General features: G+C 40.1%; 1 protein-coding gene across 1 annotated transcript in view; it reads left to right on the top strand.

Moving 5' to 3' along the window:
• musk (muscle, skeletal, receptor tyrosine kinase) overlaps positions 1 to 22679 on the top strand; it is a 28492-nt gene extending 5813 nt beyond the window's left edge. The window contains exons 7-17 of the mRNA XM_089020832.1: positions 832 to 991; positions 4067 to 4073; positions 7742 to 8005; positions 8118 to 8311; positions 8897 to 8920; positions 9005 to 9093; positions 10847 to 11021; positions 11630 to 11816; positions 11879 to 12070; positions 12324 to 12472; positions 18218 to 22679. Coding sequence (XP_088876958.1) covers positions 832 to 991; positions 4067 to 4073; positions 7742 to 8005; positions 8118 to 8311; positions 8897 to 8920; positions 9005 to 9093; positions 10847 to 11021; positions 11630 to 11816; positions 11879 to 12070; positions 12324 to 12472; positions 18218 to 18909 — 2133 coding nt within the window. The 3' untranslated portion in view covers positions 18910 to 22679. The remainder of the gene's footprint in view (positions 1 to 831; positions 992 to 4066; positions 4074 to 7741; positions 8006 to 8117; positions 8312 to 8896; positions 8921 to 9004; positions 9094 to 10846; positions 11022 to 11629; positions 11817 to 11878; positions 12071 to 12323; positions 12473 to 18217) is intronic.
• The last annotated feature ends 3680 nt before the right edge of the window (positions 22680 to 26359 follow it).

Here is a 26359-nt window from a genome sequence, read left to right as displayed (position 1 = left end):
ATCAAAAAAACAAAAAACACACACAAAAAAAGTCATATGAATGTTTTAGATGAGAAAGTCTTTATCTCACAATGCAGAAATTACCGTATTATGTCAGTAAAATTATGAAAGGGAAAAATTATATAAAGACATGAAAATACAAAAAATAAATACAGGTAACATCCAACATACGATCGAGTTCCGTTCCAACTAAACGGTCGTGAGTCAAAATGGTCGTAAGTCGAAATCCATTCAAAATGTTGAATAGAGACTCGGAGGCTAAATGACTCACAAACTGGTGCCATCACACGGTCGATTGCTGTGCGAGAGTGAGATGCTGGCTGGCTGGCCAACATTGTTGTATGCGTTGCCGGCCTGCTAGCGCGTTGCGGTGCCAGGCATAGAATTAAAATTTTTGAAATAGGGTCTGGAGGTGCTCGTAAGTATGGATGGTCGTAAGTCGAGCCGGTCGTAAGTTGGAAGTTACCTGTGTAAGCTTTTTAAAAAATAGGTGAGCCCTTTGTGAATTGTTGCGCAATGTTTACCGCTGCAGACTTATAAAAAATCAAAATAGCAACTTTAATGTACTGTATTTTCGGTGTATAAGGCGCACCGGGATATAAGGTGCACTCAATGAATGGTGTATTTTCAAAATTGTTCCATATATAAGATGCACCTGTGTATAAGGCACAGGGTCATCTTTTGAAGAAAATCAAGGCTTTTGGGTGCACCTTATACACGGGAAAATATGGTAAATAATCGTTCCTTGTATTCAACCTATTGAAATGAAGCAGCATTGATGAATTTGAATAAACCAACACAATATGACTCTTGGTTTTTGGTCTCTTCAAGCTCTCCGGCGCATCGGTCGACGAGACTTTGACTGCAGAAGTCATTCTGTCGGTTCTGCGGGTGACGGTGACGAAACCAGCTCTTTACACATGCTTGGCCTCAAACAGGCACAGTGCCGGGGCCAACACGGTCAAGGCAACCGCTCGGGTGACTGTCGCAGGTGAACATTTTATTCTACCACACGTCGATGTTGAAACCAAGTGTTGGATTTATCTGCGGGAGCATCAACTCCCGTATTTTACAGTGTATAAGGCGCACCGGAGTATAAGGCACACACCCAATGAATGGTGTATTTTCATAGTTTTTCCATATATTAAGGCGCACAGAACTTTAAGGCGCAACTTGAATGACTGAAAAATGTTTTCCAAATATAAAATATAAATATATCAGTTTTCCAAATATAATGCACACCGCATAATAATAATAATAATAATAATAATAATAATAATAATAATAATAATAATAATAATAATAATAATATCTTAAGGCTATGGTCCTACTGCTCGACCAAAAGTGTCATTCAGGATGAAAAAAATGTAATAGGTGCTACAATAGAGGCTGGGATTATGTAATACTTCTTCAATAGGGAGAATGGAGTGTGTGGCTGCCGACAGTATTTGCTAGACCTGTTGTGGCTCAATATAATAATAATAATAATAATAATAATAACACATTTCATTTATAAGCGCCTTTCAAAACTCTCAAGGACACTTTACAGTCACAAGATATTATTTCTGTGGGTAAGCAGACGCAGCCACACGCACAAGCGTTCACTTAACCCGGAAGTAACAAAGTAAAAAAAAAAACATTTTGAATCATATTTAATCATGAGAACATTTGAAAGGGAACATACTATAATAATAATAATAATAATAATAATAATAATAATAATAATAATAATAATAATAATAATAATAATAATAATACCAGGGTCTGAAATAACCCCTGCCCGGACGCCCGGGGCGTGCAACTTTTACGTCGTGCGTACAGCTTACAAAACGTCTCCACCCGGGTGGCCGACCTCTTTTTGGAAAAAAAAATATATATATATATATATATATATATATATATATACAGTAAAGTCTCGTTATATCGATATTCAAGGGAGTCCGAAAAAATATCGATATAACCGGGACTATCGATATATCCGACCCTGCGCACATGTAATTTTCTCCGTGCGTGCATAGAAATAGTATCGATATAACCGGGACTATCGATATATCCGATATCGATTGATAAATAAATTGCACAAATTGATAGGCCTGCTTCGTGCTTCCGGACTTTCCCGAGCGTTATAAGGTTGTGTATTTGCGTATCATTTTCGAAAGTAGATACACAGAACCTCAGCCCCAGAAGAAAGATTCAAAAGAAGCTAACAAAATTTATGACGCTACAAAAGGTAAACATACATTATCCCGTGACTGTAAAGTGTCCTTGAGTATTTTGAAAGGCGCTTAGAAATTGCATGTATTATTATTATTATTTCTGTGTAAGCTCTCAGTCGTACAGGAGTGGTCCATCGATGAGAAGGTTTCTTCAGCCGTCATCTGTACAAAAGTGAAGGTTTCGGACGTTTCGCCTCCTATCCAAGAGGCTTCGTCAGCGAACTAAAGTCTGACTGGTCGTATCGGCCCCATTTATATATCCCTAATGTCCAGACCTGGTGGCGCCGGACACAGCTATGATAGGTCCCTACTCTCAGGTTGGGGGAGGCGCGGGACCCCCCCCTGTGGCCCCACTGATTGTTCCTACATTCCTGACTAACGATTGGCCTATTACATCCACTCCCCCCGGTATCACCTCATCAGCATAACGACCCTCATCAGCATTGCGAAAGTTGCCTAACCTGTTTTGCCTGAGCAGGCTATTGTATGAACGATCCAAATTGAACCTCACACCACCAGACCGGTTTAATGAAGGATTTTGTTCAACATCGCAGGGATAATACTAGTGGACCCCAATCGGCAGTACATTTGCACCTAAAAGCTACTAACCACTCATTTGACGACAATGAGGTTAAAATCTTAGCGAAAGAACATAGATGGTTTGAAAGGGGGGTAAAAGAGGCGATTCTTATAAAACAACAAAATCCTTCATTAAACCGGTCTGGTGGTGTGAGGTTCAATTTGGATCGTTCATACAATAGCCTGCTCAGGCAAAACAGGTTAGGCAACTTTCGCAATGCTGATGAGGGTCGTTATGCTGATGAGGTGATACCGGGGGGAGTGGATGTAATAGGCCAATCGTTAGTCAGGAATGTAGGAACAATCAGTGGGGCCACAGGGGGGGGGTCCCGCGCCCCCCCCAACCTGAGAGTAGGGACCTATCATAGCTGTGTCCGGCGCCACTAGGTCTGGACATTAGGGATATATAAATGGGGCCGATACGACCAGTCAGACTTTAGTTCGCTGACGAAGCCTCTTGGATAGGAGGCGAAACGTCCGAAACCTTCACTTTTGTACAGATGACGGCTGAAGAAACCTTCTCATCGATATTATTATTATTATTATTATTATTATTATTATTATTATTATTATTATTATTAAAAGCATCGTGGAAAAAAGAGTTCACGTGGCTTGTAGCGGACGACGCAATGCAAACATTGCATCGTGCACCATGACGAACAGTGTATGGACAAACGACAAATGGAGAAAAATCATCAGCAAGGGATATTGACCATGAATTAAGCAAGGGAGCATTTGTGGTAGGTATATCCTTAATTAAAAAAATCCTTAATACTTTGCCACAATGTTTTTTTTTGGCGATTACTTGTCTTATTGTGTTTGAAGTTGTGAAAAATGGGGCAGGCAACTTTATGGCCCAGCAGGCAACTTTTCAGAGTTGTCTGCCCTGGTGTCCACTAACTTTTTGTCATGAGTTTCAGACACTTATACACCGGAAAATACAGTACTTCACTCTGAGTCTTTGTGTTATGTTAGCTGCCAGTGTGTTTGGCGAGGCTTCAGCTGTCCCCCCCCCCCGCACCATTTGTTTCTTTTTCAACCTCACCGCAGCCCACACACAACTCTCATGCATTGGCCAATCACTTCCTGGTTGTTAAGTCTCTCCACAGACCAAGACGCTAAAACTAAGACATGAACGGATGAGGAACAGGTTTCATTTTTCTTTCTCTTCCAAGCAAGATTAAATGCAATGCCTTTGCTTTCTTTCTCCCTTCTTCTTTTCATCCTGGGTCACCTTCAACCAACTTGTGGATCTTGCCGCTTCCCCATAGAATGGAGGTAAGTCGTTGGAATGTACAACGGCTGCAACCCTTTCTTGTTTCTTAATCATTTAAATTGTTCAATTTATAGCATTCATTCAATTTCAACATCACCCTGAAGGATTTTATTGTATTTATTAAGTTTTTTGGCATTCTAATGCGTTGGATCTTTAACTGATTTTTAGGATACCGTATTTTCTGCTGTATAAGGCGCACTGGACTATACGGCGTCCCTTCCATGAATGAAACAAGTTTTGCAACGACAGTGATACCTCAGCTTACCAACTTAATTGGTTCCCAGAAAGTATGTGTAAGGCGAATCGTGCATCTTCCAAACATTAATTTCCCATAGGAAATCATTAAAAATGAGAATAATCATTTTCCGGGTCCCCATAAAACATAATTTTCTACTAAATAAAACTATACAAAATATATCTTATTTACGTGTAATAAATGTGCTATTGTATTGTAATTAAAGAAATAAACGGCACTGTATAATAAAGTCGTTTTATTTACCTTTGTGATGGTTGTTGATGTAGTTGCCTCTTGACGATATCCGAGTGAAGTTGCCGTGCTTTCGCGGCGATAATACCCTCACTCACATTGTCCCCTACTAGCTGCTTTTCGTTAATCCAAATCAACAGTAGTTTTTCAACCTCTTCTATTGCCTGAGACCGTTGCTTGGACAACAGAGAAACACCTTTTGCCACACGTAGCAATGGTGGACTTAGCATACTGGTACTGGGACGCGAAGTCGCACAAACGCACACCTCGTTTGTGTTTTTCGATCATCTCCTCCTTCTGCTCGACCGTAATTTTCTTTTGTGTATTCTTTGGCTGAACACTAGCCTGTGATGGGGTCTTTTTTGGTCCTGTGGTTTGGTGTTCTTCCGCCAAAAACCAGTCCGCCAGCTATTGTGGAGCTCTGTGTGTTTCCCCAAAACTAGTTCAGAGTGCCAAGATTATATTCTCGTGGATTTAATGTTTGTAAAGTGAAAAGTTTGTGAGCTAAAGCGTTCGTAAACCAAGGTATCACTGTATAAGAAAATATTGTATCACATTTTCTGGTGGATAAGGCTTATGCCTTATGTTTGGAAAACTTCTGTATATTTCTAGATTATATTTGGAAAACTTTTTTATAAGGTACACCTTATAGCAGACACGGGCAAACTACGGCCCGTGGGCCACATATAGCCCGTTAGGCTTTTTAATCGAATTTGTCCAAATTATAGTAATAACAGTGTCTGAAACTCATGACAAAAAGTTAGCGGACACCAGGGCAGACAATTCTGAAAAGTTGCCTGCCCGGCCATAAAGTTGGCTGCTCCATATTCCAGGTATCCGTGAAATTGTATGTAAATGTCATATCTTGCATATTCCTTGAGACAAATTCATTAACTGATAAAGGATATTTTTCACGTTTGAAAGACAGTTAATAAATTGTTGTTGGAGTGTTCTTACAGTGTGCTATGAGGCTTGCACACACTACACTTAAAGGACAACCGACATCAGTTTTTTTGTTTCCTAACTGACATCAGAAAAACGTTTTATAGCATCTAAAATGCCCAAAACACGCAGTATGATATTTTTAGTCATATGCAAAACACCAATAAAACTGACTTAAAATGTCTAAAAAGTACTTCAATTTGAAATCAGAAGTGGCCAGTTTCAGAAGGTCCCGCCCCCTTGTTCGTGGTGTCACGCCAAGACGTCTTGCATTGCTTGAGAATAAAAACAATGGCTTCAGATTCGGAAAAGATGGTTTCTTGTTACTCATCCAGTTATAAATATGATTCAAATAGTTCTGAAGAGGAAAGCAGACATGTTTGCAATCGATTAAAGAATTTATTCCGGTCATTTTGATACATCTGGAGAGAAATGTAGTGACAAACTCTTTAGTACTCACAGTACCCAAAAAAGCAGAAGATGGCGAGAAAGCTCCATGGAAATTGTCTCCTGGGAGGTTTTTTCAGCGAATGTCAAAAACACTGTAGAAGTCTTGATGCAACACACCATCGCGTTATGTCATCAACACGGATCAACACAAAGTTTTCAGACCAAACAAAGTACCGCAAAATGCATTGAGATGATGCAAGGTATGTCCTTTATCAGTCTGGGGCGTTCCTTCAGTGACGTAGGGTGAGGACTCGTCACCAACTCAAAAACAAGACTTCCGGAATATTCAGCGCGAGTCTGAAAACGTAAAATATCGCTATATGCGGTGGAATCTTTGTAAAATACGCTCAGTAGAAGTCATTTGAAGCAATTTGACAAATTATGGACGCAACTTGTCAGGAGACACCGGTTGTCCTTTAATGCTTAAGTATATCCGGCCCAAATACTCCCTCCAACTGCTTCTGGCCATGCCGGCCCCTCTGTCAAATTTTAGAACCCATTGTGGCCCGCCAGTCAAACAGTTTGGCCACCCCTGCCTTATAGCCTTATATATGGAAAAAGGTTGAAAATACATAATTCATTGGCATTGCGCCTTATACACTGGAAATTATGGTACTTTCATTATTTTAGCCTTTTTCCTTTGAAAACCCCTCGCGGTGTGCCTTTAACCTTTTGAATTAAGAATGCTCATCTCCTTATGAGTGGCGGTCATTTTGTCTCGCCAACATGACATCCCAGATCTCCAGATGTAGGAAACAGCTGCCCTGTACGGAAACATGCAACTGTTATTTTGTGAATTTTAAATAAGAATAAGAAATCGTTGAATAGTCCCCGAATGGTCTAATTCGTGTGATCAGGATTGGAAGGATAGCGAGCGAATATTCTGAGCGTGTCTGTCCACATCTGGACACTGGATGCCGACGGAGCCGTGGGAAATGCATTAGGGAGCTAACGGTCACGGTGGGATTTGTAAGATTTACATGTTGGTGATTTGATTTAATAAGTCACTGCAAAAAAATTACAGGTATGTGCAATCTGGATTTTGTAAAAGTCACCATCAATGGCGGCTCCAATTGAAATCTTATGTGAAGCAAATATCTCTCGTAACTTTGTATGTATTTGAGTATAACGCGCAAAATGTTCTACCTAAAAAGGAACTCAAAGTTTGGGTGCGCGTTATACACAAGGCCTGGGAAAAAAAATTATCATATATATTTAATGCTTTATCCCTTCCAGGAGGGGGCTGCATTTCCCTGGCTATTCTCGCCCTTCAGTTTCGAATCTCAGAAAGACCCTGATCACGCGCATTGCTTTTTTGATTGTTGATTAGCATTTCTTTAGCTACGCTTCATTTCCTTTCCTCGCCTCGCCCACACTGAAACATGAGTTAAGCATATCTGTTTTGCACAATTACCAATATCCAGAGTTTACATTGTCAAGAAATGATTTTTATCATGGACGCATGTGTTGTCATTTACAATGCTTGGTCTGAGCCGAGAAAAAGTGAAACACAATTTTATACCGATTTTTAATTGAAAATTAGGGGTGCGCTTTATACAAGTGTTCGCGTTATACTCGAATAAATACGGTATTTGTCAACACAATCAGCAATATCCAACCAAAGTTCACATAGGACGATCGCCGCCACGATTTGAAACAAAACTTCAAAATTCTGTTTTATACCACCCATTCCTCTCCAACGCTACTTTTGCAATTCGTCGGTTGACCAAAACTGAAGTACGATTGGCAAAAATATTTCATTTTGATGCTCCTGAACGCATTTCTTGACAGACTCTACAAGGGTGTTTCCGGTTTCTGCAGCGCCTATCGGGGCGAAGTTTGCCGCAGCATTTTAAGAGAAGATTCCCTGGTTTTCTTCAACGCCTCCATGACTGATCCGGAGGACATGCAAGAGTACCTGATTCAGAGCTGGCGGACCGAGTTTGAAGGTCTCAGTCCACTCTGCGGGCCTGCAGTGCGTTCACTACTCTGTCATATCGCTTTCCCCGACTGTAATCCATCGGGGTTAGGACCGGCTCCTAAACCCGTCTGCAGGTACCCAAAAATGTTACTATTCTAAGTTCTCACCCTGGTTCAGTTTTATGGAGATACAGTATGACAGTTCACATTTTCAGGAATATTAAACTTTGTCATCCATTGACAACAGGGAGCATTGCCTTGCGGTTAAGGAACTGTACTGCCATAAGGAATGGTCCATACTAGAAGGCAGCATGTCGGTCCAGTCCGGACTCTTCGGTTCTTCCGCAGACTTTCAGACACCCCGTTTGTTGTTGCCCAGATGTCAAACTTTACCCAGTCTCCATGCGGAGGCTCAACCCTGTACCCATGTTCCTTTTGTGGGTAAGTTGTCACTGAAACGCCTCACTGAGTGCAAACTGTTCTGTTGTAGCTTATAGTTTACTTTTATCGTATTTTCTGGACCATAAAGCGCACTGGATTATAAGGCGCACCATCAGCACAGCAAATGACATTTTACACATAAGAGGGCGTAATGGATTATAAAGCAGCTTTTGAAAAAAAATTTAAGGCTTTCAATTGCGCCGCATAGTAAGTAATACGGGTAACATCCGACTTACGACCAGTTCGACTTACGACCACCTATACCTAAGACCACGACCTTGAGACCCTATTGTTGAAATTTTAATTATATGCCTGGCACCGCAACACGCTAGCAGGCCGGCAACATATTCAACAATTTTGGCCAGCCAGCCACCATCTCACTCTTGCACAGCAATCAAGTCTTTAGCTTCCGAATCTCTATTCAACATTTTGAATGGATTTTGACTCAAGGCCATTTTGACTTACGGCCGCTTGGTCGGAATGGAACTCGGTCGTAAGTCAGATGTTGCCTGTACATGGTATTTTTTATTTTTGGGCATCTATAGCATTGCAAAACATTTCCCCAAACCATTTTTTGTATTTCAGACATCAAGACTGATCAAATGACGAGTAAGTGTTAACCGTTAACATTCATATTATATTGTATTGTATTTAAATTTCCCAAATCACAATCTTTCTATTTTGTATCCACAGCTACATGTTACAGTGACAGAGGCCGTTTTTATCAGGGTAAGCTGAACGTGACACGATCCGGCATACCCTGTCAGCCGTGGGATCAACAGGTAATCATTTACAAGCGTGTACGACTGCAGTAGAAACAATTACATTACAAATATATGCATACATGTAAACAATACATCACTATGAACAGAATAAAAGTCCCCAGTGGGCGTCAAGGTCGTTTTGTGAATGGTTTTCCGATCATGCCAACCATTTTAAGTCAGTCAAACGTTCACATTTTGTTATGTTGGGACATCAGAAAACAAAATGAAAGGCAAATTGAATACAGTGCAGAACATCATGGCAACGTGAGTTGAGTTAAATTAGATTATATTAGATTAGATTTTTTGTCTCACAGTGGAGAAATTTACATTTCACAGCAGCAAAAACAACATACAGGAGCTGTTGTAAAGGCAGCAACTCTCTTGGCGCCATCTTGAAGTCTAAAACAAACAATAAAATAAACAAAATAACAAAAAATGTGACACGACACAGTCATTCCATTTTAAGCACTTTCTGCACCCTCGTTGTATGATGCAGTTCTCAATGAAAGAGGAGAGGATCAAGGCATCCTTTTCACCAGTGGATCAGGGACGTCATGGTGGAATATGAACATCTGCTACAAGCTAAATGTTGAAAGCAAACATGAATTTGTAGCATCCATTGACGAAAAGAGATTGTCTCACATCTCTTGTCGCACGTCAATCCGCTTCAATTCCAAGCCGCGACAGTTCCACATACGCATCGACGACTTTTTTCACTTTGTTTCAGCTCTTATTTCATATTTGGCTTTTCGTTAGCGGCCTCCTCATGAAAATCCAGGACTTGGCTTCTCTTTGGGAATATCTTTGGTAGAGACTGTTGTATTTCCGTCATCCAATGATGCAAAGTCTTACATTTGCCACAAGTTTAAAATCAATTTAGTCCATGACGGCATATTTGTGACTCTGTCTTGGAAAGATTGTGTCAAAAATTATTTCTGTTTTTTTTGTCTTTGCTTGGTTTAAAGAAAAAAAAGTCTCATCGGGTGAACTCGAGCTATCTGTAGTTTGTGCGTGTCCGTATGTGTGGAGTGTGTTGCCAGGTCAGCATGGAGGGAGGGTCTTGTCTGTCACATCCTGCCTCTGGAAGCAATTAGCTTTCACACGCAAATCTTGTAGCGACTCACACAGTCGCTCACTTGCAGGCCCGCATGCATTCGTGCGTGTGTTGTTTCTGTGTTTGGAGGTAAAAAACACAATCTTGAGTGTGCAGGGAGGAGTTCAATATCTACTTTCCGTCATAGGTTGAAGGAAGATTGGCTAAAAGTGACCTAAAAAAGTTATGTATCTATGTTTTTTTATTTTTATACGGGAAAACTATTTTAGTGATTGTGAAGTGTTCATGTGTTGATTTTGGTGGACTTGAATAATGCAGTGTTCAGTATTTCCCTTTCGACAAAATGTAGCCTGTTCCTGCGGAATATTACTCAACTGTGCATTTTTTCAGAGTCAGTGAAGCCGTGAAATGAGGCAGAACGGAGCAAAACCACGTCACACCTTTTTGCAATCGAACTTGTGCTATGTGAAACCGTTTTTTTCATGCTGCATCAACGCGCCATATTTTGAGTGTTTAAGTTGGCGCTTTTGGAAGAAACGTTCTCCAAATTCTGCCATTGACAAACCAAAACCTTCCTCAAAAAGGTCTCCAGAGGTCCACTTCACAATCTCCAATGATGTTTTGTGTTCTTAAAATTGTTCTAAAGCCTCCATTGAGTATCTTGACTCCTCAAAACACGCCCTGGCTCACATCCCACCATCCCTTCCGTCAACGCAGGTTCCTCATGAGCACCGTTTGTCCGTGGATGCTGTTCCAGAGTTGAAAAACTCACATAACAACTGCAGGAACCCGGCAGGAATCAGCGACAAGCCATGGTGCTACACCTCAAATCCCAACATACGTTGGGAATATTGTGCCGTACCACCGTGCGGAGAAGCGGGAACAGGATCGGGTAACTACCAGTCTTTCTTTAATAGCATAGCATTGCAGCTAGCTTTCGTAACAGAAAACTTTGTCTTTCAGCTTACTTTCATTGCTTTTCCTCCCCCTGTTGTGCTACGTCTAGATGTGTGTTTTTGTATTTAGGCATTGAACCATTTCAGCCGTTATTTGTTACCTGGGTCAGAAATCTACTTGGACTCGCTTCACATTCAGTTCTTCGGGCCCTGTTGTCGATCAAACTTTTCTTTAACCTATCAGAATTTGAGTTAGCGACACCAAGGCCTTCTCACATGCCTTATTTCCTGGGTAACGCTAGTCTCTAGTGGACCTGTAGTCAATCACACCACACTTTTTATATGAGTCGCAGCTGTCGATGCAATATGGGTTGTATAGTCATCAAATAGTCATTAAGGGTTGGATTGATTCAGACGTCGTACTATTGAAGGCCTAGGTTTCAAATGCACGGCTTGACAATGGGATAACGTGAAAATCCAGCACAGTACGAAAGGCAATTTAAACTCAGAAAACCCCTTTTAGTCTGTGTTATCGCTGTTATTGTCATCAATGACTTTATTCATCATTTGATCATAATATTCCATTTGTTAAAATCACTTTGAGGCGCCGTGTCAGTGGCTAAGCAAGAGCCGGCAGGTCCTCGTCACCTCCCTCCCATGACAGCGTCATCTCCTGCGTACTCCATGTCGGTCATCGTTATCATTCTGACCGTACTGGCCACGGCGGTTTTCCTCGTTGTGGTGATTGTCGCATGTCGCCGGCGAAGAAAACAATGGAGACAACACAAGCGGTAAATGCCGAATCCGAAAAGGGGGTTCATGCGTGGACAAAACTCATGCTGTCTCTTCGTAGGGCGATGGAGAGCCCGACGATGAGTGCTCTTCCTTCAGAGCTTCTCCTGGACCGACTCCACCCGAACCCCATGTACCAAAGGGTTCCTCTGCTCCTCAATTCCAAACTGCTGGCCCTTGAATACCCCAGGAATAATATTCAGTATGTTCGGGATATTGGCGAGGGAGCCTTTGGCCGAGTTTTTCAAGCGAGGTAAGATTGAGGCTGAGGGAAATGGATGAAAACAAAGACCGCAGTGATGTAAAAAAGCTAGATGAAGAGGAGAGATATGGAATCGTGGAAATCCCTTGCAATATTGCCATATTGCCAATATTGCGGGGTACCGTTTAAAAAAAACCATGTCCAGATAATATATGTGAATAAATTCAGGAATGGCAGCGAATAAGTTAAATGTGTACAATAGATCAATTCTTGAAGATTTGAGTGAACATTCAAATCATTGCAGAGCGCCAGGCTTGCTACCGACGGAACCTTTCACAATGGTGGCCGTAAAAATGCTCAAGGAAGAAGCCTCAGCAGACATGCAAAACGATTTCCAGAGAGAGGCGGCACTCATAGCTGAATTCGACCATTCCAACATCGTACGACTTTTAGGTAAGGCAGCGTTCACGCCTGGAGTTCTCATTGCCGGCGGCGTATTCACTGAAAGGGGACTCGGGAGGTGAACGGAAAAACAGATTGAGAGTCGCATGAAAGGAAAGAAACTCCAGAAGGCTTCCTTATTTGTACTAGTCTATCTATCTATCTATCTATCTATCTATCTATCTATCTATCTATCTATCTATCTATCTATCTATCTATCTATCTATCTATCTATCTATCTATCTATCTATCTATCTATCTGTCCATCCATCCATCTATCCATCTATCTATCATCTGAAAATGGTTGTGTTATGTGTTTACCAGTTTCACCCATAGTGGCTAATCTGTACATGGAAGAGATGAGAAACAGGCCTTCACATCCGTCCTGGGGACAAAACCTAGACACTTGTTTATATATGTGGACAATACTTTCGTCATAATTAAACAACAAGAAATTCAATCCTTGAAAGATCACCTCAACTCGGTAGACATCACATTACATTTACAAACGAGGACATTAAAGAGAACCAACTAGCCTTTTTGGATTGTAAAGTAATTATAAGAGGACAGAGCGCTAAAAACAGAAGTCTACGCAAACTGACCAATACTTACTTTTCGATTCTAACCACCCTCTACAACACAAACTAGGAGTGATCAGAACCCTGCAGCATAGGGCTAAACTAATACCAACAAGTGTTGAAGATAGAGAAAAGGAGTCAAAACATATCAGGAGGGCACTCAAACTGTGGGTTCCCTCAGTGGTCTTTTAACAAATGTCGGAAGGAAAGAATAGGGAATGAAACCAAAAATTATGAAGATACAAAAAGGAGAGGAGTTGCAGTACCTTACATTGCAGGAGTTCCAGAAAAACCAACACAAAATTTCTACTGATTTCAAACCGATAAACACTTGAAGGCAAAAATTAGTACATCCAAAAGTTAGTCTGCCAAATGAAAAACAAAGTAATGTAGTTTATTCAATACATTGTAAGAATGAAAATTGTAAAGCAATACATTGGGGAGACTAAACAAATTCTCAAAAAAAGACTTCATCAACATCGCAGGGATAATACTAGTGGGCCTCAATCGGCAGTACATTTGCACCTAAAAGCTAGCAACAACTCATTTGACGACAATGAGGTTAAAATCTTAGCGAAAGAACATAGATGGTTTGAAAGGGGAGTAAAAGAAGCGATTTTCATAAAACAGCTAAATCATTCACTAAACCGATATGGTGGTGTGAGGTTCAATTTGGATCGTTCGTACTGTTTAGAGCAAAGAGGGCAATCAGGCCAGTCGTTAGTCAGAACAATAGGAGCAATCAATGGAGCCGCAGGGAGTAGTCCTCTGCTTCCCCCAGCCTGAAAGCGTATTATAGCAGAGTCTGGCACCGCCATGTCTGGACAGTAGGGATATATATATATATATATATATATATATATATATATATATATATATATATATATATATATATATATATATATATATATATATATATATATATATATATATATATATATATATATATATATATATAGGCCCGAAACTACCAGTAAGACTTTAGTTCGCTGATGAAGAATCTTGGATAAGAAGCGAAATGTCCGACACCTTCAAAGAAGTACAGATGACGGCTGAAGAAACCTTTTCATCGATGGACCACTCCTGTACGAATGAGCTTACACAGACGTATTGTCGTTTTTCAGAAACCCCTGCAATGCTACTCCTCTCCTTTGAGTATCTTCAGGATTTTTGGTTTCGTTCCCTATTCTTTTCTTTTGACCTTTGTTAAAAGACCACATTCTCAGTGGCTAAACTAAATCCATCGGACATAAACAACAATTCCATTCCAGGTCTGCATCGAGATGACTTGATCAATTATTCAGTAGGCTTTTATTCCAAAAGCCCCCCCACCCCCCAAAAAAAAAAAATCGAGACGACTTTACGCTAATGGTCCCAGCACTTTAGAGACTCAGAAATCAAAGTGGAATTGATTTTGTTCGGATTAGATAATTACTATACGGTGATACCTCAGTTTATGAACCCCTTGGTTTACGAACTTTTCGGTTTACAAACGTTAAATTTATGAAAATTTAACAAGATACCTCAAGATGACAGGGAATAAATTATTTAATCAATTGCAAATATGTATGCTTTTGTTGGATTATTTTGATCGTTCGTCCCTGGTTCATTGTTTCGACAGGTGTTGTAAATGTAATGTAATGTAATGTAATGTAATGTAAACAAAGATTACAGAGCGATGTTTAGAGATGATGGCGAATTACCCCAACAGCTCCTCTTCAGAACTATTTGAATTTTTGAATATTTGAATGAAATGGATGAGTAACAAGAAAGAATATTCTCCGAATCTGAAGCCATTGTTTTGATTCTTGAGCAAGGCAAGATGTCTTGGTGTGACGTCACAAACTGGGGGCGGGACTTTCTGAAAATGCCCAATTCGCAACTCAATTTTTTGCAGATTTTGGTGTTTTACATTTGACTAAAAAATATCATACTGCGTGTTTTGGGTATTTTGATGCTATAAAAAGTTTTTCTGATGTCACTTAGGAAACAAAAAAGTGATGTCGGTTGTCCTTTAAAGCCACGTGATTGGTCAAGAACGCAGCAGTGAGGGGAGGTGGTTGAAACATTAAAGAGAAAAACAGATGACAGTGAGAGAGTGAGAAAACGGATAGAAAATAGTGACATTTGGACTTGTTTCAACTTTGAATGTTCACAAGCCATCTGTACACTTGATGCAAAAAGCTATCCACACAGCTAAACAGAACACAATTGATGAGGAGCTAGGTAAAATTATCGCAGAGAAAGCACCTCCAAGATCATTGAAGGATCATTCCTCAAGATGGTGAAAGAAGAAGTGTTTAATGCTGATGAAATACAATACCACTCCATTCCATCAAGCCATCAATAACCATCACAAAGGTAATAAAACGACTTTATCATACATACAGTTTATTTATTTAATTATAATACCATATCACATTTATTATACATAAAATAAAGTATATTTTGTGTAGTTTTAAGGCTTAGAAAATTAGAAAGTAGAAAATTATGTTTTATGGGGACCTGGGAACGGATTATTCTCATTTCATTGGTTTTCTATGGGAAATTAATTTTTGGTACACACACTTTTCACCCTACACACTCTGTCTGGGAACCAATTAAGTTCGTAAGCCAAGGTATCACTGTATGTATTTACATTTACATTACTCACAAAAAGTTCGGTATCTGATCACATAATGTACAACTTACGTTACTGGTGAGCATGGTCGATACTTCGAAATGAGACACACCAACTGTGCAAGGTTTCATTTTGCAATTTGCCGTCCAAAAAACTGAGAGCTGAACAGCAAAACGTATGACTGTTTTCTCCCCTAGTTTCTTTGGTCAAATGTCAACTTTTATGCTTTCGGGTAACTCTGCTGATGTCCTTTTGTGACACTGTCGAAAACAGATGGAAAAGTGTATCCAAAGGTTTTAACAAAGTTCAAATATTATCACCTGTTGAATGTTTTCGTTCATTTTAGGGTAGAAGTGAAATTTCACGAAACCGATTGACCCTATTTTTGGTTTTGTCAATAGTAATGACAGAAAATATACATTTTTCATGCATTTATACTTGTTTTACACATTTTGTCGAAATAGCCTTGAGATCCAATTCCATTGAGGAACGTCAGGGGAATAAACAGTGCTGCAAAATAGTTCGTATGGAGTCAACGTTTTTTTCACTGACACCAAGAAAGACACCTGAAGTAATTTGGAGTTATTAAATTTCGTTTAAGCTAGGTATTAGCAATCTGTTCGCTAGCTAATAGCTATCTATTCGCTAGCTAATAACTATCTATTTGCTAGCTATTAGCTATCTATTCGCTAGCTATAAGCTATCTATTCGCTAGCTAATAGCTATCTATTCACTAGCCAATATCTATCTATTAACTAGCTATTAACTATGTATTCACTAGCTAGCTGGCTTGCTATCTATTTGAGTTACTTCCGGGTTGAGTGAAGGCTGGCGCGTCTGGCTGCCGCTGCTCACCCACAGGAAAACACTTATCTTGTGACTGTGACTATTACTATTGATGAAAAGGTTTCTTCAGCCATCATCTGTACTTCTTCGAAGGTGTCAGACTTTTCGCTTCTTGTCCAAGATGCTTCTTAGTTGAAGAAAAGGTTTCTTCAGCCGTCATCTGTATTTCTTTGAAGGTGTGGGACGTTTCACTTCTTATCCAAGATGCTTCTTAGCCAGTGACTTGCAGTCAGGTGAGGCAGTGCCTCACCTGTCATCATGGAAATATCAAATGAAAAAATAAATTAAACAGTTATATTTATTTAGTGATTTAGTGATTACTTTAAAGTTCTTTTCCATTTAACTGCACCATTTTTTTTTTTTTTTTCAAAATCGCGGAATTTTCACATTTACCGTTCAAAAACTAAGAAGAGACGAGCGGTGAGGCAGCAGCCGGCTGAGCCTCACCATGGATTGCACAATGACTGTGCTAACTGGGCTGCTCGCTCTGCAGTGAGACCGCATTGTTGTCCCTCTGTATATCGCGATTAAAGTGTTCAAACACTTTTAGTATATGAACTACATTTCCACAGTTTACCTCGTGTATATAATGTACAGTCACTGTACATAATAAACACTGTACTACAGTGTTAATTTTATTTTATCAAAACTGTGTGCATAGGTGAGGCATACAGTTCTCCCGCCTCATGACAGGGGGCACTGGTGATTACAGATTCTTCTAGCGCCTCCTCGGCTGCAGAATAATAGAATTAGTGAGAGCAAGCGACAGTAAACAGTTAGCAAGTTAAATGCAACCATCCAGTCATTTTTTCGTGTTGCTTGGCCTTATTTTCAGAATGGAGGATTACATATCTAAATTGAAAGAAATAGAGAGACTTTTAAAAGTGAAGAAAGACAAGGAAGGCTTCTACAAAGAAGTTATCGATGCCTTTCTTCAGGAGGACTTCAGATGGACTTCATTTAGTAAAGGCAACACGATAATCATGTTTTTTTATTCTTTTTTTTCTATGCTACAGTTTATATAAAGATTGCTGAAATGACATTTTCAACAAAACACGTTAACTATTGCTAATCAAATGATGAATAAGCACTCTGTAGAGTTCATGTTTGTAAATCTGACTGTGATGACGTCAGTGCCTCGCCAGCCATGAACCTCACCGCACGTCACTGTTCTTAGCTGAAAAAGCATCTTGGATAAGAAGCGAAACGTCCAAAACCTTCAAAGAAGTACAGATGACGGATGAAGAAACCTTCTCTTCAATGGACCTCTCCTGTACGACTGAGAGCTTACACAGACGTATTATTATTATTATAAAATGAAATTCTTTTAAAGTTCTGCATTTCCCAGTAGGCTCAGATCACTTATCAAATATTCATAGTTAGCGAGCTCTTAATGCCAAACTGTAGATCCACTATGTGCAGAGTCTATTTCTGAACTTGCACACATCCCAAAATGGTTTTGTCTGTGTTTATGTCTACGCCCAATGTTTATTTACCTTTGCGCCTCCGTGAATGAAACCATTCTGATACAAAAGAGGTAAAGAGAAAATAACGTTACTCTTCGAGATGAATGACATCACGAAATGCGCTGATGTGGTTGCAAGTCATTGTTTGTTCTTGCAAACCTCGGCGGTGCGGAATCGCCAGGCTGAAACGCCGTCTCGGTTGATCAAAAGTGAACTAAAAAATGTCTTGTCTGTATTCATTCCGCAGGTGTGTGCGCGGTGGGTAAACCCATGTGCCTGATGTTTGAGTACATGGCCCAAGGCGACCTCAACGAATTCCTACGTCGCCGTTCTCCAACACGATCCGCGCCAACGCTCAGCCGGGCCAGCCTATCCGCTGGAAGTTTTTCTTCAGAGACGGAATCCGGGTCGCTCTCCTCCCCCGAGCAATTATCAATGTCCAAACAAATAGCCGCCGGGATGGCCTACCTATCGGAACGCAAGTTTGTCCATCGAGACCTGGCGACCAGAAATTGCCTTGTCGGAGAGGAAATGGTGGTGAAGATTGCGGATTTCGGCCTCTCCAGAAACATCTACTCCGCCGATTACTACAAAGCCAATGAAAATGACGCCATACCCATTCGCTGGATGCCCCCGGAGTCCATTTTCTACAACCGTTACACCACCGAATCGGACGTTTGGGCCTATGGTGTGGTGCTATGGGAGATCTTCTCCCACGGCATGCAGCCGTACTACGGCATGGGCCACGAGGAAGTTATTTACTATGTCAGGGATGGTCACATCCTCTCCTGTCCCGAGAACTGCCCTCTGGAACTTTATAATCTAATGAGGCTTTGTTGGAGCATGCACCCATCGGATCGGCCCAGTTTCAACAGCATCCATCGGATTCTGGAGCGGATGCATCAAAACATGCAGAGCGCAGATGATGACACAGATTAATTTTCTTCTACCTCCCATAAGACGTACAACCCCGAGACGGGCATACGCAGACTACGGCGAATTTTGAGAATCGCCCTCGCCAGAGATGATGTTTACAATATCAAATGAAAACTAGCATAAATAATGCATTACCAAATTTATTCTCACATCACCAAATGACTACAAGTTGTACGCTTAGCCTCTGTAACAAGAAGTAGTGCTCAAAATGGCGGCAGTTAGCTCCCAAACATTTGCAGTATGTGGATGGCTAACTACTGTCACGTTCTGGTTGCGACCAACGGGTGGCGCTGTCGGCCCCGCCTGCAGCTGCACAGGTGTTGGTCGTTCCAATCAGTGACAGTTAAAAGGACTCCCTGCACGACCATATGGTGGCGGGTCATTCTGTCACGGTTTGCAAGGTGGTGATGGTGGTGGATCCCAATAAAGCGGGCAGGGAGGAGCAGCAGAGTGTAATTGACAAATTGTATGTGTTTGCTTCATCCTGTCAGGGTTGTTTCATCCTGGCAGATTTCTACTCATGGTTTTCCTTGATACTTTGTAATTTTCTGTTCTGAGGACTTTGATGTTTTAGATTTTGTTCCTGCTGGCTTTATTTAATACAATTTGTCAATTCCACCCTGCTGCTCCCTCCTGCCTGCTTTTTTGGGATCCACCACCATCACCACCTTGCAAACCGTGACAACTCCCGCTTGGCTAACGTTGGCCTGAGTTTCCTGTAGGATTGCTGAACATGCATTCTTGTCTCTGAAAAGATGTCGAGAAACGTAGCAAAGGGACAACGTTGATGGCCGATAGACAAGAAATCGTAAGTCAGAAATGTCGGTCATGATTGAAAGTGGTTGTTCCGACTTCTAATTTTCAAAAAAAACTAGCTGAATTTTCTTTTTTAAATATTCAATTGTTATTCTTTTGTGCAGAAATGCTTTGCAAATGTGTGTGTGTGCAAAGTGTGTGTGTCTGATTTAAAAAACTAAAGAAAAAATGTTAACTAGCACTAAGCATTATTTGTATCATCCGCATATTCAATATAATTTCTAATACATCTTTACGTGTACAGGTGAAAGGTAACATCCAATTTACGGCCGGCTCAACTTACGACCACCCGTACTTACGATCCCGACCTCCAGACCTTATTTTTAAAATGTTAATTCTACCCCAACGCGCTAGCAGGCCGACAACGCGTACAACAATTTTGGCCAGCCAGCCAGCATCTCACTCTTACACAGCAATCGACCGTGTGATGGCACCAAAAGGCGGAGTTAGCGAGTCATTTAGCCTCCGAGTGTGTATTCAACATGTAAACGGATTTCGACTTACAACTGTCTGGTCGGAACGGAACTCGGTCGTAAATCGGATGTTACCTGTATTGTCAACAGACCATTTCCTGTTGTGTTTTCCATACTGCAAATCGATATTTATTCTAGCACATGTACATACGTATTTATATAAAAAATGTTAACCTAATACTTGATTGTGCATAAAACTACCTGCTAATATATATTTTTTCGTGTATGCGTTTACTTGTTACAAACGTGCCTCAGCGGCAGCCTCCGTCATATTCTCAGCGCTCTGCTTCCACATAGTCAACGGAAAGCATAGGCTTGCCGACTGCCGCCGCATCTGATGTGGTTTTTGTGGTCGGTGTGGCGACGCGAGAAAACAAAACATCTAAATCCACAGACGTGGCCGCAGAAAATGACACGTGTGCAGAAAATGTGATTTCAAAGCTCGATTCAGCGTTATTTGCCAATTTCGAGCGTGTTCGGAGGCAAGTTTGTGACACTACGTAAACTAATCACAGGGGGGTGGCTGCTATTATTGAAAAAAAAGTTGCTTAGAACGCTGTAAATAGTCTACAAAATATTGTCGTTGTGAATTCGTATTTTTTTTTCATAATATAATAATAATAATACATTTCATTTCTAAGCGCCTTTCAAAATTCTCAAGGACACTTTACAGTCACAGGATCAGTTTTTCTGTGGTTGAGCAGCGGCAGCCACATGCCTGGAGCATGTGGCTCAACCGTTCCCTCAACCCGGAATAACTCAAAGAGATAGCTAGCAAATAGATTACTAATAGATAGCTAGCTAGTGTGGTTAAATTGACATTTTTTAATTTTTGAAAGGTACTGATGTTTTATTATTTAATCTTATAGGAATAGATATTTTAGGATTAAAACCACTACTGTATTTTTTAATGAAAATTTAGGTTGATTATGCTCCTTTTGGGCAATTTAGAAGTACTTTGAAATCAATATTTTTTGGAGACGGTCGGTGGTGTATAACTTGGAAAAATACTGATTATTATGATTATTTTTTTTCATACTTTCATCATGTTCCCAAACATAATCAAGTGACAAGAATGTTGAGTTTCTGTAATTGAATGTTTTTTTTGTGTGTTTTTTTGGGGTGTGGGATATGGATAAAAAATATGTATTATATGCAAATTATTTTAGGTGCTAAAAAAGAACACCGTTTTTTTGGTTCCTCTTGGTGCTGTGTTTCGAATTTCAGTGAGGGAGACGTTGGAGGGGGCCAGGAAATCGGATATACCGAGTATACTGTTTATAGAGTTGGCCGTGTGTAGTTTAGGCCTCTTCTCGCTGATCTAAACTGTTGTCTACACTCCCCCCCTAAACTCTCTTTTCCGTCTGCACTTTGACTTCGGTATCTCCGAATTTGGCCGGTGACCATCCATCCTTTTATGCCGTTTGTTCCCAACTGTAAAAGTGAAAACGTAGGAATTCAGACGTGAAAGCTGATGCTCCCTTTTTTTTAATTGCCTCTTTTCATGTTCTTCAAGGCCAGGTCACATCCATCACGCGACAAGGAGGGGGAAATGGAATCTATTAGCTATCTATTAGCTGTCTAGCTATCTATTAGCTATTTACGTCTGTGTAAGCTCTCAGTCGTACAGGAGTGGTCCATCGATGAGGTTTCTTCAGCCGTCATCTATACTTCTTTGAAGGTAGTGTCGGACGTTTCGCTTCTTATCCAAGAGGCTTCGTCAGCGAACAAAAATCTGCTGGTAGTTTTGACCCTATATATGTATCCCTACTGTCCAGATGTGGCAGTGCCAGACTCTGCTATGATAGGTCCCTGCTCTCAGGTTGGGGGGAGCAGATGAGGCTACACTGATTACTTTTATTGTCCTGACTGATTACTTCTATTATCCTGACTTATTATGGGGTCTACGACTGGCCTGTTTGCCCCATTAGCACTGGTATCACCTCATCAGCATAACTAAGCCTACGTTGCCTAAGAAGTCTGTCGTACGAACGTAATAATCTGTAGTCTGTCAGGACAATAGAGGTAATCAGTCTGGATAATAGAAGCTGTATAGCTAGCTGGCTAGCTAGCTAGTGACTGGATTACAAGTATCAAGTTCAAGACTTGCAAAGTATCAAGTGGCTGGAGATCGGGTCCGCACTGCTGACTAGCGTCCAGTTGATGTGAAGGCTGGATGGGAAAACGGAGTTCACAGTCAATCAGCTTTGTGTCCATCCCGGTGTCCATATCTTCAGCCCGGATCATCACCAGAACATCATCCTCTCACCACATCACCCCCGTCCTCCAAGAGCTATCCATAAGTTATCTGGCTGGCTATCTGGCTAGCTATCTGGCAATCTGGCAGGCTACCTAACTGGCTAGTTAGCTTTCTATGAGTGGGTTGAGTGAACGCTAGCGCGTGTGGCTGCCACTGCTCACACACAGAAGAACTTATGCCATGACTGTAAAGTGACCTTGAGAGTTTTATTATTATTATTATTATTATTATTATTATTATTATTATTATTATTATTATTATTATTATTATTATTATTATTATCTCTCTATTAGCTAGCTAGCTAGCTATTGGAGTTACTTCCGGGTTGAGTGAACGCTAGCGCGCGTGGCTGCCGCTGCTCATCCACAGAAAAACTTATCCTGTGACTGTAAAGTGTCCTTGAGAGTTTTGAAAGGCGCTTAGAAATGAAATGTATTATTATTATTATATTATGAAAAAAATACGAATTCACAACGTCAATATTTTGTACATTATTTACAAGCAACTTTTTTTTCAAAAGTAGCAATAATAATAATAATAATAATAATTATAATATCTCATTATTATTATTAGCCTATCTCAGCTGTCTTCGGGCACGAGGCGGGGGACACCCTGAATTGGTTGCCAGCCAATCGCAAGGCACACAAAGACATACAACAGTCACTCTCACACCTAGGGACAATTTGGAGTGGTCAATCAGCCTGTGTTCAATTTCCATTTTCTTAATTGGATTGGATGTACCTTTATTCCTCTGGCAGTGGAGAAATTGACATTTCACAGCAGCAAAGTTATGAAAGGAAGAGAAAAGGAAAAAAAGAAATAGAAAAAAAAATACAGGAGCTGCTGGAAAGGCAGCCACTCTGACGGCGCCATATTGAAGTCAAAAGAACAAAAAATACTAAATAACACATTCTTCAGCACTTGCTGTACCCTCTTTGTGACATGAAGCAGTTCTATGTGAAAGAGGAGAGGATCATAGCATCTTTTTCAGCAGTGATCTGCATTGCTGTATTTTTATTTTTTTACTTTTTTTTTTCTTTGTCCGTTCAACAGAATTGCCAGAGAAAATTGTGGAGTTTGACTCAGGATTAATAATGCCATGAGCAAAAAAAGCTGATCATGCTCCTGAAAACAAAGACTTGATCTAAATGGACTAAATGGACAACTTTCCTATCATCGCTCCATCTGTCACTGCTAAACAATTAGAGGAATTGTCCATCAAAATCATTTCCTGTTTTGCCCTTATAATCTTCCGCTTGACAATAGGCCACCGTCTTCACCTCCTTAGAAAAATGGGACAATGTTGCAAAGGAAGTCAAATAGGGTGCTTTTGAAACGCAAAAGTTCAGCAATACCAAGTGCATGAGGACAGCTTCACTTCTCCTAACTTGATTTTCACATTTCTAATAGATTTAGTTGGCAAGTGGAATCGCTGAGTCGGCCAATACAAACATTTAACTTAAAAAAAAAATAACAGCCGCCCCATGCAACCGGGCACTTGAGCAAGCATGCTGGGAACCACGGAAAGTATCTGTATTGACATTGTGAGGAAGATATGACATCCCGTTCACTCAGCGACCGGCCACTGGAACACGTTTAGGTGGCTGCGCTGTCTGTGATTGGCTCATTTGGGTTGCCACGGGAATTACCCAAGCATATATCAGTCAACTGGAGGCTAACACGCCCATTCTATGGAACAATAACCATGGCCGAGTTTGGTTAGCACACGCTTCTATCGCATAAACTAAACCGGTCCAAACAACCAAAAATGTCCATGAGAGTTTTGAAAGGTGCTTACAAACCAAATGTATTGTTATTAATATTAACATTATTCTAATTATTGTTGTTGTTGTTAGTTTTCTATCCATTAACTTCTGGGTTGAGTTGTGGCTGCTGCTGCTCACCCACAGAAAGGCTTATCCTGTGACTGTAAAGTGACCTTGAGAGTTTTGAGAAGCACTTAGAAATGAAATGTATTATTATTATTATTATTATTATTATTATTATTATTATTATTATTATTATTATTATTATTATTATTATTATTATTGTTGTTGTTGTTGTTGTTGTTTATTTATTTCTCTAATGCATTTCTCTAATCAGTGCATTAGCTAACTAGCTATCTAGCTAGCTATCTATTCGCTATGTAGCTATCTAAGTGGCTAGCTGTCTAGCTAGCAATCTGTTGGCTATCTATTAGCTATCTACTATCTGGCTTGCTAGCTTTTTATCTGTGTATTTAATAGTGACATTCAGTGTATTAGCTAACTCAATAGCTAGTTAGCTATTAGCTATACAGCTATCTAGGTGGCTAGTTATCTAAGTAGCTATCTGTTGGCTGTCTATTAACTATATAATAGCTGGTTAGTTAGCTTTCTATCTATTAACTTCTGGGTTGAGTGAACGCTGCAGCGTGTGACTGCTGCTGCTCACCCACAGAAAACCATATCCTGTGACTGTAAAGTGACCTTGAAAGTTTTGAAAGTCGCTTATAAGTGAAATGTATTATTATTATCTGCACGGTGTTATTCACACTTAGCGGCCCTCATGAGGAGGCCATGACCAGCGCTTTATCGGCACCCAAGCAAGAAAAAAACAAAACCTGAACAAATTCAGGAATGGCGCTCTACGTCATATTTTCAATTCACGAATAAATTTGTGAATGGCATAATATTGTGAATGAGTTAATGAGCAAAATAAGATAAAATAAAATAAAATAATAAAAATGAAAAACACAAGGCAGCAATTTCTTTTCTCATTTTTTTTTGTTTCCATCGATAACCTCTCTTGACATTAACTTCAGAACCTACAGGGATGAAGACTGTGTCTAGAAAGTGTGTTTTTTATGTTATGGTGTAAGCCAAAGTTTTTTTTGCTGCAGGCCACATATTACACACAGAGATCACAACAAATTAATGTTTTCAAATTTGAAGTAAAAAAATAATGAATGTTGTTGTGGTTTGCGTCGAACAATTTGACATTTTGGTTCGACTTTAGCAGGCATTATTGACTTTCACAATTTGCATTTGCTTTCGCGGGCCGAATATGCTGTAGTGGACCAGATTTGGCCCCCGGGCCTTGACTTTGACATCTGTCGGGTAGGTTATTTGTTTTGACCTATGAGAAGTGTTTGTACTGTATTTTCCGGTGTATAAGATGCACCCGAAAGCCTTTATTTTCATTAAAAGATGACAATAGCAAGCTGATAATAAGGTGCAGGTTATTATTTGGAAAACTTTTATAATCTTTAGATATTATTTTTGGATAACTTTTTTCATTCATTGAAAATTCATTCCTTATACTCCAATGCACCTTATATTAGAAAAAATACACTAATCATTGGGGGTGCGCCTTATACTCCGGTGCGCCTTATACACCAGAAAATACGATAATTAATGTTGGAACAGTGTAATCATTTATGGCACTGGTGTCAAAGTCAAAATGATGTGGAGGGCCAAATCTGGCCCTCCACATCATTTTATTCGGCTCGTGAAAGTATACTCAATTCGGAAAGTATTCAAAATGATTCACTTTTCACGCATTTTCTTGTTACAGCCCTATTAAAAAAGGAATACATTATTTTTTTTCCCTCAGAATTCTACACAAAATACCCCATGATGACAACATGAAAGATGGTTTAGTTTTTTATTTGTTTATTAAACATAAAATAAGTATTCAGAACATTTTTCCTAATGCTTCGTAGAAGCACATTTGTCAGCAATTACAGCCTCAAGTCTTTTTGAATAGGTTGCTACAAGTTCCACAAAATTCCTTTTTGCAATAGGGCCGTAATATAAGAAAATGCAGGAAAAGTGAAGCGTTCTGAATAATTTCCAAACTGATTGTAAATCAAATTTGTGAAATTCCTTGATGCTGAACCAGCATTTCAAATTGTCCCATGAAA

This window comes from Hippocampus bargibanti, linkage group LG18, assembly GCF_051943395.1.
Source record: "Hippocampus bargibanti isolate YZ-2025 linkage group LG18, ASM5194339v1, whole genome shotgun sequence".
Classification (NCBI taxonomy): domain Eukaryota; kingdom Metazoa; phylum Chordata; class Actinopteri; order Syngnathiformes; family Syngnathidae; genus Hippocampus; species Hippocampus bargibanti.
This window is presented reverse-complemented; position numbering and strand designations above follow the sequence as displayed.